This window comes from Pristiophorus japonicus, chromosome 2 (genome assembly GCF_044704955.1).
Source record: "Pristiophorus japonicus isolate sPriJap1 chromosome 2, sPriJap1.hap1, whole genome shotgun sequence".
Taxonomy (NCBI): Eukaryota; Metazoa; Chordata; class Chondrichthyes; family Pristiophoridae; genus Pristiophorus; species Pristiophorus japonicus.
The window spans coordinates 322,611,332-322,632,047 of NC_091978.1; the positions used below are offsets into that span (position 1 = coordinate 322,611,332).

At 42.0% G+C, this 20,716-nt stretch overlaps 1 protein-coding gene across 1 annotated transcript in view; it reads right to left on the minus strand.

Moving 5' to 3' along the window:
• Positions 1 to 18,240, minus strand: part of ankrd50 (ankyrin repeat domain 50) — a 186,085-nt gene extending 167,845 nt beyond the window's left edge. The window contains exon 1 of the mRNA XM_070871825.1: positions 16,289 to 18,240. Coding sequence (XP_070727926.1) covers positions 16,289 to 16,749 — 461 coding nt within the window. The 5' untranslated portion in view covers positions 16,750 to 18,240. The remainder of the gene's footprint in view (positions 1 to 16,288) is intronic.
• Positions 18,241 to 20,716: the final 2,476 nt, after the last annotated feature.

Genomic DNA, 20,716 nt, shown 5'->3' on the forward strand with positions numbered 1-20,716 from the left:
TAATGTAGTAGAATTCTTTATTAGGATGGAGTGTGACACAGTTAATTCGGAAACTAGGGCCCTTAACTTCAATGATACGAGGCGTGAATTGGCTAGAATAGACTGGCAAAGGATACTTAAAGAGTTGACAGTGGATAAGCAATGGCAAACATTTAAAGATCACATGGATGAACTTCAGCAATTGTACATCCCTGTCTGGAGTAAAAATAAAATGGGGAAGGTGGCTCAACCGTGGCTAACAAGAGAAATTAAGGATAGTGTTAAAACCAAGGAAGAGGCATATAAATTGGCTAGAAAAAGCAACAAACCTGAGGACTGGGAGAAATTTAGAATTCAACAGAGGAGGACTAAGGGTTTAATTAAGAGGGGGAAAATAGAGCACGAGAGGAAGCTTGCAGGGAACATAAAAACTGACTGCAAAAGCTTCTATAAATATGTGAAGAGAAAAAGATTAGTGAGGACAAACGTAGGTCCCTTGCGTTCGGATTCAGGTGAATTTATAATGGGGAACAAAGAAATGGCAGACCAATTGAACAAATACTTCGGTTCTGTCTTCACGAAGGAAGACACAAATAACTTTCCGAATGTACTAGGGGACAGTGGGTCTAGTGAGAGGAGGAACTGAAGGATTCCTTATTAGGCGGGAAATTGTGTTAGGGAAATTGATAGGATTGAAGATCAATAAATCCATGGGGCCTGATAGTCTGCATCCCAGAGTACTTAAGGAAGTGGCCCTAGAAATAGTGGATGCATTGGTGATCATTTTCCAACAGTTATCGATTCTGGATCAGTTCCTATGGACTGGAGGGTGGCTAATGTAACACCACTTTTTTTTTTAAAAAGGAGGGATAGAAAATGGGTAATTATAGACCGGTTAAGCCTGACATCAGTAGTGGGGAAAATGTTGGAATCAATCGTTAAGGATGAAATAGCAGCGCATTTGGAAAGCAGTGACAGGATCGGTCCAAGTCAGCATGGATTTATGAAGGGGAAATCATGCTTGACGAATCTTCTGGAATTTTTTGAGAATGTAACAAGCAGAGTGGACAAGGGAGAACCAGTGGATGTAGTGTATTTGGACTTTCAAAAGGCTTTTGACAAGGTCCCGCACAAGAGATTGGTGTGCAAAATCAAAGCACATGGTATTGGGGGTAATGTACTGACGTGGATAGAGAACTGGTTGGCAGACAGGAAGCAGAGAATCAGGATAAACGGGTCCTTTTCAGAATGGCAGGCAGTGGGACCCCAGCTCTTTATACAATATACATTAACAATTTAGATGAAGGAATTGAGTGTAATATCTCCAAATTTGCAGATGACACTAAACTGGGTGGCGGTGTGAGCTGTGAGGAGGATGTTCAGAGGCTGCAGGATAACTTGAACAGGTTAGGTGAGTGAGCAAATGCATGGCAGATGCAGTATAATGTGGATAAATGTGAGGTTATCCATTTTGGGGGCAAAAACACAAAGGCAGATTATCTGAATGGCGGCAGATTAGGAAAAGGGGAGGTGCAACGAGACCTGGGTGTCATGGTTCATCAGTCATTAAAAGCTGGCATGTAGGTACAGCAGGTGGTAAAGGCAGCAAATGGTATGTTGGCCTTCATAGCTAGGGGATGAGAGTATAGGAGCAGGGAGGTCTTACTGCAGTTGTACAAGGCCTTGGTGAGGCCCCACCTGGAATAATATGTTCAGTTTTGGTCTCCAAATCTGAGGAAGGACATTCTTGCTATTGAGGGAGTGCAGCGAAGGTTCACCATACTGATTCTAGGGATGGCTGGACTGACATAAGAGGAGAGACTGGATCAACCGGGCCTTTATTCACCGGAGTTGAAAAGGATGAGGGGATCTCAGAAACATATAAGATTCTGGACTGGACAGGTTAGATACGGGAAGAATGTTCCCGATGATGGGGAAGTCCAGAACCAGGGGACATAGTCTTAGGATAAGGGGTAGGCCATTTAGGACTGAGATGAGGAGAAACTTCTTCATTCAGAGTTGTTAACCTGTGGAATTCCCTGCCTCAGAGAGTTGTTGATGGCAGTTCATTGGATATATTCAAGTGGGTGTTAGATATGGTCCTTGCAGCTAAAGAGATCAAGGGGTATGGTGAGAAAGCAGGAAAGGGGCACTGAGGGAATGATCAGCCATGATCCTATTGAATGGTGGTGCAGGCTCGAAGGGCCGAATGGCCTACTGCTGCATCTATTTCCTATGTTTCTATGCCTCTGAACAACTGTAATGTAAAAGAAAAATCAAGCTATGTAGGAGATTCCTACATATTGTGAACATGGATGGGTTGAGCAGGCGGAGCAACATATTCCTGACTCCTTACCAGTTAGACAGTACATTGGCAGTGTCTACCTCACAGGATGTGTTGCCCTACTTGGTACAGGGAGAGATGAGTCTGGCTCACTTGCAATTATTTAGAAATAACTTTTTGGAAACTAACCCCAAGAAGGTGAAGGGTGCATTATACTCAAATAAAATATGTGTTATAAATGAGTAGTATGACTGCACATTTTTAAAATGAACATCTAGGATATATTGTTAGCTTTTTCAGATACTTAATGTAGTGATCCAATAATTTTTATTTAAGCTTAGAAAATCTCCCAATAGGGAGACAATATCAAGCTTTGAGCATTCCAATTATTTAGGCTGTTACTTTCACGGCTTCACCAACACTAGCTGCTGGTCACTTATGCAGTCCTTGTAAAAACCTCCATTGTGTACTTTAAGCAAGCCTTGGTGTCAAGCCCTAAATAGAATATATCACTGGGTGATGGAGAATTGGTAATGCACTGTCACTCATGACAAGGAACAGAGTTCTTAAATTACAAATTCTCAGTGTATTCTGCTACACACTGTTGCCCGAAGCTGTATTCTACTTATTCTGTGGGCATCATTAACTGAATGGTAAAAGTCATACGGACCCAAAGCAAATCTTAACATTGCACTTTGCTCAAATTTAATACAAACCAGAATGGTTAAATTAAAGTTCCATATACATTTGCATTTCCCAACACAAACCACTTTGGTCAGGGGACACCAATCAGAATATACTCCTCTACAACTCAGATATTGACAAATTCAATTCACATGAAGCATTGCCTTATTTACCCAATGAGCATGCTGATTTTTAGTTTTTAGTTGAAGCCAGTTGAGAACCATTAACATCCTGCTTTGTAGTCCTAAACATGTCAAAAGGGAAGAGCTGGGATATTTTTAACACCAAAAATCTCCACAATTCATAGTGGGCAATTACTGCAAGTTTGTGATTTTCAGCAATATAAAAGATTGCAGCTCTGAACCAAATACAAATTCTAAAGCAACTGGGGCAGAAAACTCTAGTGGGAGTTGTGTACAGACCACCAAACAGTAGTAGTATGGTTGGGGACAGCATCAAACAAGAAATTAGGGATGCATGCTGTAGCATATGTAGGCACCTTTAATCATGACTCCACGAGGCAGGGTATGGTCTTAAACTCTGCAGGCTTGCAGTCTTTATTCGCAGCTCCCAAGTGTCTGCCAACAAACTGTGTGTTCCTTTTTATACTGGGTTACCTGCCGTGTGCAGGTAACCCCTGGGTCTCCAGCAACAGCACCCTCTAGTGTACCGGTAAGGTGTGTACAGTACAAGGGCACATTCAATGTTGCATACAGTGTTACAGACATCACACAGCAAACAGGCATGCATACACAACACATGCATTAAAGGTACAGCAGTTATAATGGGTAACTTTAATCTACATATTGATTGGGTTAACCAAACTGGTAGCAATGCGATGGAGGAGGATTTCTTGAAGAGTATTAGGGATGGTTTTCTAGACCAATATGTCGAGGAACCTATTAGGGAGCTGGCCACCCTAGATTGGGTGATGTGTAATGAGAAAGGACTAATGAGCAATCTTGTTGTGTGAGGCCGCTTGGGGAAGAGTGACCATAACATGATAGAATTCTTTATTAAGATGGAGAGTGACACAGTTAATTCAGAAACTAGGGTCCTGAGCTTAAGGAAAGGTAACTTCGATGGTTTGAGGCGTGAATTGGCTAGAATAGACTGGCAAATGATACTTAAAGGGTTGACGGTGGATAGGCAATGGCAAACATTTAAAGATCACATGGATGAACTTCAGCAATTGTACATCCCTATCTGGAGTAAAAATAAAATGGGGAAGGTGGCTCAACCATGGCTAACAAGGGAAATTAAGGAGTGTTAAATCCAATGAACAGGCATATAAATTAGCTAGAAAAAGCAACAAACCTGAGGACTGGGAGAAATTTAGAATTCAGCAGAGGAGGACAAAGGGTTTAATTAAAAAGGGGGAAAATAGAGTACAAGAAGAAGCTTGTGGGAACATAGAAACGGACTGCAAAAGCTTCTACAGATATGTGAAGAGAAAAAGATTAGTGAAGACAAACGTAGGTCCCTTGCAGTCGGATTCAGGTGAATTTATAATGGGGAACAAAGAAATGGCAGACCAATTGAACAAATACTTTGGTTCTGTCTTCACGAAGGAAGACACAAATAACCTTCCGGAAGTACTAGGGGACCGAGGGTCTAGTGAGGAGGAGGAACTGAAGGATATCCTTATTAGGCAGGAAATTGTGTTAGGGAAATTGATAGGATTGAAGGCCGATAAATCTCCGGGGCCTGATAGTCTGCATGCCAGAGTACTTAAGGAAGTGGCCCTAGAAATAGTAGATGCTTTGGTGATCATTTTCCAACAGTCTATCGACTCTGAATCGGTTCCTATGGACTGGAGGGTAGCTAATGTAACACCACTTTTTAAAACAGTGAGGGAGAGAGAAAGCGGGTAATTATAGACCGGTTAGCCTGACATCAGTAGTGGGGAAAATGTTGGAATCAATTATTAAGGATGTAATAGCAGCGCGTTTGGAAAGCAGTGACAGGATCGGTCCAAGTCAGCATGGATTTATGAAGGGGAAATCATGCTTGACAAATCTTCTGGAATTTTTTTGAGGATGTAATTAGTAGAGTGGACAAGGGAGATCCAGTGGATGTGGTGTATTTGGACTTTCAAAAGGCTGTTGACAAAGTCCCACAGAAGAGATTGGTGTGCAAAATCAAAGCACATGGTATTGGGGTAATATACTGATGTGGATAGAGAACTGGTTGGCAGACAGGAAGCAGAGAGTCGGGATAAACGGGTCCTTTTCACAATGGCAGGCAGTGACTAGTGGAGTGCCGCAGGGCTCAGTGCTGGGACCTCAGCTCTTTACAATATACATCAATGATGTGGATGACAGAATTGAGTGTAATATCTCCAAGTTTGCAGTTGACACTAAACTGGGTGTGAGCTGTGAGGGGGACGCTAAGAGGTTGCAGGGTGACTTGGACAGGTTAGGTGAGTGGACAAATGCACGGCAGATGCAGTATAATGTGGATAAATGTGAGGTTATCCACTTTGGGGGCAAAAACGCGAAGCCAGAATATTATCTGAATGGCAGCAGATTAAGAAAAGGGGAGGTGCAACGAGACCTGGGTGTCATGGTTCATCAGTCTTTGAAAGTTGGCACACAGGTACAGCAGGCGGTGGTGAAGGCGGCAAATGGTTTGTTGGCCTTCATAGCTAGGGGATTTGAGTATAGGAGCAGGGAGGTCTTACTGCAGATGTACAGGGCCTTGGTGAAGCCTCACATGGAATATAGTGTTGAGTTTTGGTCTCCTAATCAGAGGAAGGATGTTCTTGCTATTGAGGGAGTGCAGTGAAGGTTCACCAGACTGATTCCCAGGATGGCAGGACTGACATATGAGGAGAGATTGGATCAACTGGGTCTTTATACATTGGAGTTTAGAAGCATGAGAAGGGATCTCATAGAAACACAAGATTCTGACGGGACAGGTAGAATGTTCCTGATGTTGGGTAAGTCCAGAACCAGGGGACACAATGTTAGGATAAGGGGTAGGCCATTTAGGACTGAGATAAGGAGAAACTTCTTCACTCAGTTGTTAACCTGTGGAATTCCCTGCCGCAGAGAATTGGTGACACCAGTTCATTGGATATGTTCAAGAGGGAGTTAGATATGGCCCTTACAGCTAAGGGGATCAAGGGGTATGCAGAGAAAGCATGAAAGGGGTACTGAGGGAATGATCAGCCATGATCTTATTGAATGGTGGTGCAGGCTCAAAGGGCCGAATGGCCTACTCCTGCACCTATTTTCTATGTTTCTATGAATACAGAGATCCTGCTAGCCTGAATGGTAAATGGTAAACCAATCAATATTACATTTGAATGTCTGACATGTACATCAGTGGATACTGGAGAGTGATTGCAAATGAATAATCTTCTCAAGGAGTTCAGATGATGTCAAGTAGAAGCCCAAGCAGTTTAGAAGTCATCCGAATGTCATAATTACATTAAATGAATTTGCTCTTTGACTTTTGCTTTGTGTCTCTTATTTCTCTCTCTCTCTCTTAATCCGATCTTACTTTCTCTCTTTATTTAGTTTTCTGCACGTCATTTAGCATTGAAGTAATTTTTGAATTTACACTTCCTGGTTTAGACTTTAGCCAGAATTTTGCCAGTGCTCAGAGGGTAGGTTTGGAGGTGGGTCTGCTGTCAAAACTTAAAAGATTGACAGTGGGTCGATAGCCTGCTGTCAATCCGCCTCCACATCAGTTTCCCAAATGCCGGGTCAGTCTACGCTTTGAAGACCCGACACTAAGCAGCGGGGAAGCCAATTGACATAATTAAGAGCTTGTTAAAAAAGGTACTGAAACAGTTTACCAAGTAATTACCATTTTTCCAGCTCTTTGTCGAGTTTCACGGTGCTCGGGGATCATGTTCAGCAAGTAAGCCGTGGGTTTTCCATGACTCTCCATTCCTCTGAATAGGTGACAGCTGCAAAACTGGTATAAAAGTTACCATTTCACAGCTGTTCACTTTCCAATGAGCCTTCAGGATTCGGAATACACTTTTCAGCTTAATGCAGGTTGGAAGTGTTGGAGTAAACTCTCTACTCCACGGTCATCCCCTTGGAGCAACCTCTCACCACTGACTGATCGCTTCAGTCATCTCAACTTCAGTTGCCATCTATTCCAGCAGCACGGTGCCCTTGAAAAAGTCTCACCGTGGTCCTCAGAATCCTACCACAATCAGCCTCAACATCACCAGGCACACCAGCAACACCAACACCAACGTACTCCGCAATCACCTAATGCCCTACTGCAAAGGACTCAAGGCATCAACACCTGCATTGCTGCCTGGAAGGTCAGGGATAACCTCACCATGGCCAGATTTACATCACTTGTTGCTGTACATCCTGGCTGCTGCATGCTGCGCCAGGTTGGCACGACTCCACACCAGCACCATAAAACATCCCTGCAATGCCCAAGTCATTCCATTCACATTCATCACCATTGTGGAAGGTACCATTATGTCTCACCATTCACTCCAACTCACTAAGCCACTTCCAAAGGCGCACAAAAATTTGTCCAAGGCAGCAAAGTGTTGAAAATAAAGATTTCAATGTTTGGCAACACTAACAGAAACTTCATTTGAACATTGGTTATAAGATCCAAGTGCCCACCCTTGTGTGTCGTTAGTTGGTATGGTCAGACAAGGATGAGTGCAAGGGGTGGCTACTGAAATGGGGAAGTGATAATAGAGGAGGGAAGGATGGGTGGAGGTGCAAGCTAAGTTGGTGAGAGTAAGGATGTGCAGGAATAGGGTAGGGAAGGCAGAGTGACGGGGATGTGATGAGTGGCACAGCAGGATGAAGTTGCGTGTGCTTTTCAGTAATATTTCGTGATCTACTGAGATCATTGAAAGGTTTTCACCACTGCAGCCTGGTCCTCCTGATGACATCCCTGCTTGGGCCCACCTGTGCAATGTATAACCAGGATGCATTGGTGTCCTGGGGAGGTCTCTTGCGCCCATTTGAAGGGAAGAGAACCTCATGCGTGCTGTGACTCCCTCCATAAGCGTATTGGAAGGTCCAGGGAGAGCCTGAGTGCAGCCGTGCACTGCTCGTCAGTGTTTGCAGCACCTCGTGCTTAAAAACACTGACAATACAACTGTCAAAATGAATGTGGACATAGTCCCTTTAAGGATATCATCAGACCCACTTCCTTTTAATTGGCCGGGAACCTCGCAGGGTGGGCTTAACAAGCCCCATCAACAGAAGATTCTTCACAGAGCCGGATGGAGTAAGGAGTGGGGTCATAACCCGCCACCTACCTCGGCCACACTGTGCCCACCTTGGTGGGCGAAATCGCAGCCTGCGTGTCTCAGTAAAGATTCAATCCGATTGGTTAACGAGACATACCCAGCAGGTCAGGCAGTTCTGACGAAAGGTCATCGACCTGAAACATAACTTTGTTTCTCTCTCTCCACAGATGCTGCCTGACTTGCTGAGTATTTCTGTCATTTTCAGTTTTTATTTCAGACTGCCAACATCCTCAGTATTCCGCTTTTGTAAGACAACACACCATCGCTTGCCCAGTTCACATATCCTCTGTAGAGGATGCCGCACTGTTTTGACTCCCTAATTACCAGAAGCTCCAGTACAAATGCCCACAAAAAGTTTGTGGGCTAGTGTAATGAACTGCAAGCGCCATTCGTTCGAGGCTGACCACAAAATCCGGGCCAGTTTCCATGGCATCTCACACAGGAGAAACAGATGTCGTAAAAAATGTGAGGAGAGATAACCAAATGCATGTTTGAAAAGACTTAAAGTGTGGATATCAGTAGCAAAGTGGAAGGATTTAAGGGAGTACTGGAAAGCAGAGCTGATCTAACTGAAACTTCCATGTCCTTATATTCAAACAAGAGAACATTTTTACTGCAATGTTGGTTTTCTTCATATCATCAGTTCCAGAGAAAGTCTATGCTGAGTTGTACATGACAGAACATGCCAAGGCATGGTTCCCATGTAGTGGTCAAAGAGATAGTATTCCTGCATGGCCTTCACAGATTAAGACGGGAAATGTCAACATTCAAACTACACATTTGTTTCTTTAATGACATTTTAAAATGCGTCGTAGCATAAGGTGACACTTTATTTAATGAACTGGAATAAATACTACACACTCTGTAGAATGACATCTGTGCTAGTGGGCCTATAAAAATTATACACTCAATTTGCATAATTAGATAAAAATATACTTAAACAAAAAGATTTATAGCATCCTTGGAGTGTTTAATGAAAGAAAAAAAAGAGTAAACATACCATACAGCTGATTTTTGGCATAGTTGAACTGGTAACACTAGTTGACAAGTCTGCACAAATCACTCTTAGGATAGAAAAATATTAACATTCAAAAAAATGAAAGCTGATTATAGTGTACAGCGTACTGTAATTCCATTCAACATCTGTCTTACATTTGGAGAGCGTGACGAAGGATAAACAAACTGCACAACAATTCAATAGCATTCAGCAATGTCAATCAAGGCTTTCGAGAAAGTTAGCAAGATAATATATGTATGGAGTGCTGTTTCCCGGTCAAATGCAGAAACAACTGAAATCACCATTGCTAAAAGGGCAAAACCTTTATCCAAACGTGTCTGGAAACACTTTCTTTACAGAGCATTCAGATATTGCAGGGGTCATGACCAAAGACACATAGCTGCTCTCCCTTTCCTGGCATAAACACAGCACCTCTTTAAATTAGCTCGAAGATTTAATTTCTATTCAAACACAAATTAACTAGAACCCCAAGTTATTATTTTAAGTTCAAACATGTCAAAACATGGGCTAGTTTCATATTTCTAATGCCGGGTAGGTGTTCTCTCAGATTGAGTGATTATTTATGAAGTTATGTTTTGTTCTGAATTCTTACTATTTTTGTGGTAGAATGGAGGAGAGAGATCACATTGCACTTACATTAAGCATCATTAAACATAACACCAAATCACAAATTAAATACTGAAGGCATGTTGCCTCCATGAGTTTTCAGACCAGACCAGACACAGCCGCTCCAAATATGCAGCCGATAGGTTGCCATTTTGACCAGAGGAAAGTTTCAACTGCAGCAAATGCTAAAATACATTGCATACAGCATGGACTTGACAAAGTAAATATTCTAACATTGGCTTACATTCACTGTGAATAGTTTTTGGTTATAAAAATCATTGCAAAAAGGTAAAACAGTGTTTGATGATATCCAAAAATCATCGCAATCATGTAGTGAAAAGGCACTAGAAAAAGAGAGTGAGAGTAGCTCAGACAGTGAATCAGCAAAATGGAAATAATATTACAATGAATTAAAAAATGTAATATCTATTGCAGTTGGTGCAATAACATATTTGCGATGTGCTTAATGTACTTACTGGTAGATTGCCCAACAAGGTAAATGAACAAACTCTTCATTCAAAACTCAATGCTGAAATATTAGGTTGAAGCTCAAAACTTATTTAAAATCTACATCTTATAGATTTATATCACCTTTATGTTAGAGTTTTGAATGAAGAGTTTGTAGTTTGGTCATTTGCTTTTTAATCACTATATTAAGCAGAGTACGAAGATGTAATTGCAATTTAATAGTTATTACATTTTCTAAACTTGACTATTCTAATGCTCTCCTGGCATGCTTCCCATCTTCCACCCACCATAAACTTGAGCGCATCCAAAACTCTGGTGCCCATATGTATCCTAACTTACACCAAGTCCAGTTAACACATCAACCCTGTGCTCGTTGACCTACATTGGTTCCCAGTCCAGCAAAGCCTCGATTTTAAAATTCTTATCCTAGTTTTCAAATCAATCCATGGCCTTACTGCTCCCCATCTCTGTAACCTCCAAGTTCACTGCGCTCATCCAATTCTGGACTCTTGCACATCCCTGATTTTATTGCTTTTCCCAGCTGTGACTTCAGTTGCCTAGGCCGCAAGCTCTGGAACTCTTTTCCTCTCTTCTCCTTAAAACCTACCTCTTTGACCAGGCTTCTGGTCATTTGTTCTAATATCTCCTCAGTGTCAAATTTCATTTGATAACACTCCTTGGGATGATTTACTATGTTAAAGGTGCTATATAAGTGCTTGTTGTTGTTTGTTGTTTGAGTCACTTCACCAATTCAAAAAGCTCCTTGTGCTGTGGACCCACCTCATTTATATTACAGTGCAGATTTCACAGCACCAGTGCCAAACAAATGTGACTGCACAAATTTAATTTTTCTAACTGCCACAAGTTGGCCAACAGGACAATCACAGTGCTAACCTGTACAAGCAGACTGAACATTATGAAAAGAAAAAGTGTCAATTCCGTAACAAGAATTGAAAATTTCCATTATTTATTTTTAGGATAATAGCTTATGACCTGTCCTTAAAGAGCCCTCAAAGTTTTGTCTGTATCTAATTTGCACAAGAGTAATTACACCAGTTAGGATGGGCAGGGCTTGAAAGTTAACCATAGAAGACTAACAAAATCCATGTTAGAACATAACAAATAGGAGCAGAAGTAGTCCATACGGCCCCTCGAGCCTGTTCCGCCATTTAATACAATCATGACTGATCCGATCATGGACTCAGGTCCACTTTCCTGCCCGTTCCCCATAACCCCTTATCAGTTAAGAAACTGTATCTCTGTCTTAAATTTATTCAATGACCCAGCTTCCACAGCTCTTCGAGGCAGAGAATTCCACAGATTTATAACTCTCAAAGAGAAGAAATTCCTCCTCATCTCAGTTTTAAATGGCCGGCCCCTTATTCTAAGATTATGCCCCCTAGTTCTAGTCTCCCCCATCAGTGGAAACATCCTCTCTGCATCCACCTCGTCAAACCCCCTCGTAATCTTATACGTTTTGATAAGATCACACCTCATTCTTCTGAATTCCAATAGGAGTAGAGGCCAACCTTCTCTCATAAGTCAACCAAGTGAACCTTCGCTGAACTGCCTCCAAAGCAAGTATATCCTTTCTTAAATATGGTAATCAAAACTGAACGCAGTATTCCAGGTGTGGCCTCACCAATACCTTGTATAACTGTAGCAGTACTTCCCTGCTTTTATACTCTATCCCCTTTGCAATAAAAGCCAAGATTCCATAGGCCTTCCTGATCACTTTCTGTACCTGCATACTAACCTTTTCTGCTTCATGCACCAGGACCCCCAGGTCCCGCTGTACTGCAGCACTATGCAATTTTTCTCCATTTAAATAATAACTTGCTCTTCGATTTTTTTCTGCCAAAGTGCATAACCTCACACTTTCCAACATTATACGCCACTCACTTAGCCTGACTGTACTTTTGCAGGTTTTTTTTACATCCTCAAAGAGCCAATCCTCTATCCATGCTAATATATTACCCCCAACCCCGTGAACTTTTATCCTGTGCCTTTTATGTGGCACCTTGTCAAATGCCTCCTGGAAGTCCAAATACACCACATCCACTGGTTCCCCTTTATCCATCCTGTTCGTTACATCCTCAAAGAATTCCAGCAAACATGACTTCCCCTTCATAAATCCATTCTGACTCTGCCTGACTGAATTATGCTTTTCCCAAATGTCCTGCTACTGCTTCTTTAATAATGGACTCCAACATTTTCCAAACTAAGAACACTGAAGACTTGCCATTGTGATGACAGATTTCACAAATCTACTGTGATCTGATTATCTTCTTTGAATAGCGCCATGAGATCTTTTACATCCAACCAGACATGCAAATGGAATTTGTTTAATGTTTCATCCAAAAACATTATTAATGCCCCATCATGAAACACATATATGAAAAAGATTATTGTTTTTTGATTTTTAAAAAAGATAAAAAGCAGACTTTTTCTAACCAGTTTACAGGTCAGAACTTTTCAGACAATGGACTCAAAAAACTGGAATGGCCACTGTAAAACTCCACGAGCAGCAGCCTAATCAACATGCTATGTGAGCGATTGAGATAGGCTAAAAGATTCTCACAATTTGATTGTGTGTGGCACAATATAATTCCACCTGCACTAAAGCAATGTTTTATATAGGCTTTCTAAGTTTTAGAAAACATATCACACATTGTTGATTATTGCTGAAAGCTATATTTTAGCACAAAAGAAAAATCATTTTAAGTGCCTGAATCAGGAAAAGATTTGCTCATAAATTTGATATGAATGTTAATAATGTTATCCATTTTATCTGAAGCCACTTTGTCGGTTTGATTTTCTACTGCTAATTACTGTAGATTCTAATCTTCCTGTATGAATAATAAGCCAGATAAGAGAAATTGCAAGAGATTGTATTTAACTAGAATGGCACAAAGCCACCTCACTTGACATATCATTTCAACAGCCTGCTATGACTGAGCACTTGGCTCTCAAGCAGAAAGTGACCAGATTTAAAATCTAGGGCTGCACTGTCAATTCGTAACAAGGCTACTAATTCAAGGAGTATGTTGCAGTGAAGTGAGGAAAGAGAAAGATACCCAGCATCCTCTATAAAAGTTTACATTGGTGAAAGATTAAGTGTATATTTTGACAGCCTTAAAGTTACTCTCTCTGCATTCACTGTGATACTGATGATAGGATCCTGAATGATGCTCTAGATTAAAGCCATTTCCATAACAGAATTGGTTCCTGTTGATACTAATTTTTTTACATTTACATATTTTAAAGCAACTGCACATTGACCAATTTTGTGCAGAGACAAATAATTATATTTTGCAGTTATGACTTGTTAATCTAACCATGACCTTCCCAGACATTGGAGCAAAAATTTGCACAAGTCAGCAATATGGAAACTGCATTGCTGGTCCGCACGCCTGCAGCCAGACTCACAATAGCAGACCAGATGACAAATGCTGTTGGCAGGAGCTATTTAACTTTGCTGCCAATGCTATTTTTTTTTTAGGGCTTTCAATGCCTCCGCCTGCACTTGTATTGTACTATAACAGTGGCATAAGCTTTCTGGCACCCAGTTAAAAATTTCTATTTCAAACCAAGAATGTTTCAACAAGTCTTTCCTTTATTAGCAAGGCATTTAGCCAGAACACTGCTACATCATCCCTTTCAGCAAACTGGTTGGGAATTCATCCACTGGGAAAATGTGCGGCAGCTTACTCGCCCCATCAACTCTCAAAATATATTTCCAAAATGTACAAGACGATGCAAGATCCTTAATATACATGTCTGCAAGTACTTTATAGGTTACAGGGAACTGTTATCCAAGGGAGCTTGTAAACTTTAATGAACTCTATATAAAACAAATTGAAACAATGACATTTCTTCTGCAGTGGTCCCATGAAAGGAGAGTCAATAACAAACAGAACTGAGACAGCCTGTCTCAACTCAGACTAAACCCTTGCATCTTTGAACAGTTAAAGAATAATGCTCAGGTTCTATACTAGTTGCTGTGCACATGTGCCTTCTGGGATGGTGCATCAGACTCCAAATGCTACAATATAGCAATACACAGAAGTTTTCCAAGGGAAAAAAACATTGTAACAACGTAGTAGCAAACTTGAAAAGTTGTTTTTACACTTTTGATAGAGAAGACAATACAAAACAGAAAGAATATGGCCTCTTCAAAGAAACAGTATCATCTCACTCAAAATTTATGAGGCAACATTCTCCTGATTTCTGCACTTCTATCATACTTCACCTGATCATGTTTCTGGTGGTTTAGAGGTCAACCTTCTAAAAAGTTGCCAGAGCACATTTAACTGGTTAATCATGACCTGATGCTACCAGCTAGATCATTACAAGGGGAATGCCATCAATGCTATTTGTTTCGGCCTAAACCTCAATAAAAATCAGATTTGAATGTCAACATCTACAATATCTTTCTATACAAGGAACACCTTATAAATTCATTAAAATAAATTATACTTTTATAGTCATTTACAATACAGAAATAATGGCAACAGGGGAAGAGATCCCGGGGGGGGGGGGGGGGGGGAGGAATTGGTTGTGCAAAATAGAACAGTTTGAGTTAATGTATTTGGCAATTATCGCACAAGCACATATATGTCTTGGACTTGGGCTTGGGCTTTCCCCTCATCCCAGTTCAGCAAAATATTCGAGTCATATTCCACATACATGACTCAAAAAGTTCACTTTAAAATGATAGTTCACAAGTTTTCCAGGAGTGTTGGAGAAAAATGTCATATTCACTCTTTAACTGATCAATACCAGAGCCACTGGGTTTACTGGGGTGGCCAACAGAATAGAAGGGCTCATAGGTGTCAGTGAACGGCTGCTGCTGTTCTTTTGTGAAGGACCAACTGCTGATGAGCACTGCAACTTATGACTGACCGTTCTTCCATAAGAATGAAAGAACAGCAAAATGTCACTGCTACCAGGAAGATATCGTTCTCTTTCACTAGATTTCTAGCAAGAAAAGCAGCAGTTAACAAGAAAATCAGTCCACTTACTATGCTCCTCTTCATGGATGTCAACAATGGTGGAGAGCGCCAAACCAAAGACATTCAAAAGGCCAAAAGAGGTGAATGAGTAAGAACTTCTATTGGTTTTAGAATTATTATGTTGAATGTTTAATCTACCTGAATTCAGGCAGTCTTGTCGGTCAGCTGCACTTCTCCCTTTTTGTCTCCACATGAAGCAGCTTTGTCTTTGCAATGACTCAAACTACGTGAAATCCCCCAAATCGAATTTAGACATTCAGCATGACACCACCTCAAGAAAATTGTCTCAGATATCACTTTTACTTGCTGTAGCATAATTACAAGCAGCACAAATCAAACTTTGTGTAATTTTTAACTTTTTTGTTAGCAGTGCACTGACTATCCAGTTAATTTTCATCCATATTAAAATGTAATTCGGATCTGGACATTGATGAACAGAGCACTTTCTTGTCAGACAGACAGATTATTATTAGATAAGGATATCAAGAGATTATAGACCAAAGGTGAGTCAATGGGGTTGAGGTACAGATCAGCCATGATCTAATTGAATGGCAGAACAGGAGAGAGGGGCTGAATTGCCTCCTCCTGTTCCTATGTTCTAGTCAGAGCATGATGTGGAGCTGGCAGTACAACTTGAGATTGCCAGCCCATCATTCATTGTACCTATCCAACACCAGCATTTCTACACATACAGTGGGAAATCTGTACCGAAAGCAAGCAGAATCAAAACCCCCCCTTATCTGTTTAGTTTTTGTTTTTAAATTGATCCCTTTGGAGTCAACACAATATTTAAGAGCTATTTAGAAACACGTGCTTTGTCAACCATTATGGAGTAACTCATGGGTATTATTTGTAATTGCAGATGTAAATAATTATTACCCAGGATTAAAACAATCATTCATACATATACAGTACCAAATACCATGCATTTTAAAAAAAAGACACCTTCAACAGGAGGATACTGTTCATTTTTGACTATACTGTACCTTTTAAAGGCTTCCCCAGGATTCCTCTCACATTCGCCAGCCTGCAGCACGCTGTGGACGGCTGGTTCTCGCAGTTTCTCTTCGTATCCCTGAACCAGGCTGCTATTGCGAATCTGGGAGACGAGGCTTCGGATGAAGTTGCTAACACAGAGTGTGTCCGCGTCCTGTGCTTTACAGAAGTGAAAAGCGAGTGCCTGACGATGTAAGCCCCGCTGCACCAGCTGCGGGCAGGTGGGCCAAACCAGTTCAGTGCACAGTGCTGTCTTACCGCTGCCGGGACCCCCAACGATCAGGATACCCCCGATACCTCCTGCATTTTTCCCAGGGAGCCCACCATTCCCACTGGGATTGGAGATTCCAAACGTTTTGCCAGTGTTCTTTTCTTGAAGACAATGCTGGAGTTTATGGAAAACCCACTCCCTGCAGAAAAACCTCTTTCCTTGCAACAAACTCTGAGACATGTTTGCGTGCAGTGATGATTTTCTTTGTCTGCGACGTTATCTTTGTTTTATTGCATATGCACGGGAGAAGATTTGACAAATATATAAAAAAATAGAAACAAAACCAAACTAAAAGCAGTATTGCCTGAGAATTAATGTTATGTTCTTCCGAGAAAGTCCACAATTTCTCAATACTATTCCCTGCAGTAAAGCACCTGCAGCGAAATTGGAGTCATTTTCTTACGTTTTTTGTTTCCTCTTTGTTGGTTAAACAAATGACAAATCCAACTAATAGTTTTACTATTTGTTATATATTAGCCGCATAGTACCGAGTAATCGTTGGATACAATATCCATCCATTGTATCTTTTATTGTCTCGTTGCCTGGTCGTTTCCTTTGATCTTATTCTTGCACCGATCTATAACTGATCAATATCCTCATCCTTCTCGTCACCACTGCCTTCATCGTAGCTCCATCCAGATGATTTCATCTGCAAACCTACTGCAGCTGTCCATGATCTTCTGGAGCCCTCCACATCGTAAATCCAGCGCAACAAAGCTTCTTCGGGAAGGAAATGCAGTTTCAATGGTGTCAGAACTGGAGTCCTCGCCACTCAACTCGCTAAGTGTCACATTCAGGGTTCACATGATGAGTAAACCCCAGCAACAAACTGCAGGACACCAGACTAAATGCTTCCCCCCTTCTTCCGCTTGTTCAGTGTGCAGCCGGGCAGACTGAGATCCTGGGCTTGGGATAAGGGTCGTCTCGCTGCAGCCTGCGTATAAACACTAAAACCGCTCGGGGAGAGAAGCGATCAACATTGAAAAATAAAAGCTGCTGGGCAGACACTTGTCCCAAGTTAACCTCAGTCTTTGCTCCCAATGCCGGGCTGTTTCTGATCCTCTGCCCCACTCCTTACTCCCAGTGCCGGGCTGTTTCTGATCCTCTGTCCCACTCCTTACTCCCAGTGCCGGGCTGTTTCTGATCCTCTGTCCCACTCCTTACTCCCAGTGCCGGGCTGTTTCTGATCCTCTGTCCCACTCCTTACTCCCAGTGCCGGGCTGTTTCTGATCCTCTGTCCCACTGCCTACTCCCAGTGCCGGGCTGTTTCTGATCCTCTGTCCCACTGCCTACTCCCAGTGCCGGGCTGTTTCTGATCCTCTGTCCCACTCCCTGCTCTCACACCCCGGGGCTGGGAGTCGTCTCGCTCCCTCTCCAACTCTGTCCTGCTCTCTGGAACTAAATTTAACCCCGTCCCCGGGCAAAATGTTCCCTTTAAACCCGCCTGCGATCAGGTCGGCGGGGTGGGGCGGAGCGGGCTCGCTGTGCCTGGCCGGACCCAAGGCGCCTCTCTCTCTCTCTGTCTGTCTGTGTCTGCCGGAGGTAAGGTTACTGAGCACAAGGCACAGGCTCGCGCTGACTCTGACTGTCTGACTGCCTGCAGCTCGCGCTCGTACCGACCTCTCTCGCGCCACCCTCGTCTGTCTCGCACTCGCCGAGCAACCGTTCAACTCAAACTGTACAGGCTGCGCGAGCAAGTGATCCGCCCCCCACACTCTCTCTCTCTCTCTCTCTCTCCCCCCGCCCCCTCCAGACACATATGACCCGGCCCCGCCCACCCTGCTGCACTCTGGGACTTGAAGTCCTTTCCCCACCCCACCCCCCAGAAACACCTTTGTCAGGTAGCTCGACCGCAACCTGTCCTTCCAGTGCCACGATGTCCGTCATGCTTTGCGCGGCATGATCGCGCGGTGTTTTGTGGGAGTCGTAGTACCACCCCAACGGGCTCGGACAGGATGCGAGAAATTCAGATTGAGATGGAGGAGGGGAGGGGAGCGAACCTGGAAACAAACTACAACTCCCGGAGTGCACCGTCCCACTTTCTGGCGCCTGCGCAGACTTGCATATATGTTTAAGGTGTAACATTCATTGCAGAAGGAGGTGGGAAGGAAAGTAATTTATTGGATAACAAGTTTATTAGGACTGCTGTCCTTAGAAATACAAAAATGAAGAGGCTTGAAAAAGTGGGTCCTTTTTTCGTAGGAATAACAGAGTTCAATATGATTGAAGTGCTTGAAATTATGAAACAGGGTGAATGGAAGCAGACTGCTTTCAGTTGTTGAGGTAGTCAAGAGCGAGGAGCCATAGATACAAGAGATTTAGAAAGAAGAGAAGCCTCGACACACAGAGATTTGTGCGACTGTATTTCACTTCCAGGGTTAATGGTTGAAGCAGTGATGGTCAACATTCAGAATTAGGAGGGTGGAGGAAACAAGATAGGAACAGGGTAAATGTGATTGGAACTACTTACTCACTTGGGAGGTAAATGCCAATATGGACTGGTTGGGCCTCCTTTTGCATTGTAACTTCTATGTATCTCTGTAGGTTACTGGACTTTCTATTGCATTGTATAAAGGAAGCCTCAGATCAAGTTGGAAATTAAAATAGAGACTATCTCAATTTTAATTTAAGGTCGTAACTAAAATTTAAATTGTAAAATGTTTATCGCAGAAATTATCAACAACAACTTGCATTTATATCGTACCTTTAATGTAGGAAAACATACCAAGGCACTTTACAGATGCATAATTAGACAAAAATTGACACTGAGCCAAAGAAGGAGATAGTAAGGTGACTAAAAGCCTTGTCAAAGAGAGAGGTTTTAAGAAGGCTCTTAAGGGAGGGGAGAAAAGTGGAGAGGCGGACAGGTTTAGGGAAACAATTCCAGAGCTTAGGGTCTAGACAGCTGAAGGAACAGCCTTCAATGATGGGACAAATGAAGTGGGTAATGTGTTAGAGGCCAGATTTGGAAAAATGTAAAGTTCTTGGAGGGTGGTTGTGCTGGAGGAGGTTACAGAGATAGGGAGAAGTGAGACAATGAAGGGATTTGAATATTAGGATGTGAATTTTTTTTTTGTGGTTGGGAGCCAACATAGGTCAGCAAGCACTTGGGTGATGTGTAAGTGGGACTTGGTGCAGGTTATGACATGGGCAGCAGAGTTTTAGATGGACTCAAGTTAATGAAGGGTGAAGGGTGCAGGATGGATGTCTGGCTAGGAAAGCATATCTCCTTGCTTTGTCTCTTGGTCTCAACAGTTGTCAAAGTTAATGAATAAGATATTCTTAAAAAAACTGTCAATAAATATATAATTTTTATATATTGGTGTATTTGTGTTACAGGATTGTTGCTGATGGCTGAGCCTGTATTGGATGGAAATTAGTTTAAAAAACTATACCCAAACTTTCAGGATGTTGGAATATAAACCACCCATTAAATACTAGATGTATGACTAAACACAAGGTTATTTGGCAAGCAAAAAAATTCATTGGACACATTAGCTGAGCAGCAATCATTTGTAGAACAGATGCTTCATTTCACTGAACTACTAATATTTGTAAAATAGATCCTAACTTACAATCACAGGCAAAATAACAAACCCAAAGGACTGAGTGAGCAACTGCCACAGTTTTGATGTGCTAGGTGCAGTGTTCAAGACTGCAAGGTGTAATTCAATATGTATCCAGTAGATGGAGTGAGTCAATGAGCTAATGCTATCAGTAATTTGGTACTTGCTGAGATGTGTGTGGGCAGCAAGTGAGAGCATGTGCTTCTGAAGGCATCATGTCAAAGATAGTAATCGGCATAGAAAACAAAGAGTTTCTTTTCCGTTTTATTCAGAACTCACAACATTGGTGATGAGAATTATAGCAACAGCAGCTACAATAGGTGAGGGGAATAAACCTATTTGAATATGTGATCTGCATGCCTATTATGACCTCATTGCTGCTTGTCCTGCTTGCATTTGATGCACATTCTCATCTATCCTCACTTGTAATTCGCTGCCAAAATTGGCTAAAAGATGTTTGAAGAGGCAATGATTGGAGATCATATTACTACACTTGAGCAATAAAGTACTTTACTCCTGCATTACGGTAGGGAGGATTTACAGCATATTTTTGACATTCTAACTAATATAATGCTAAGTGA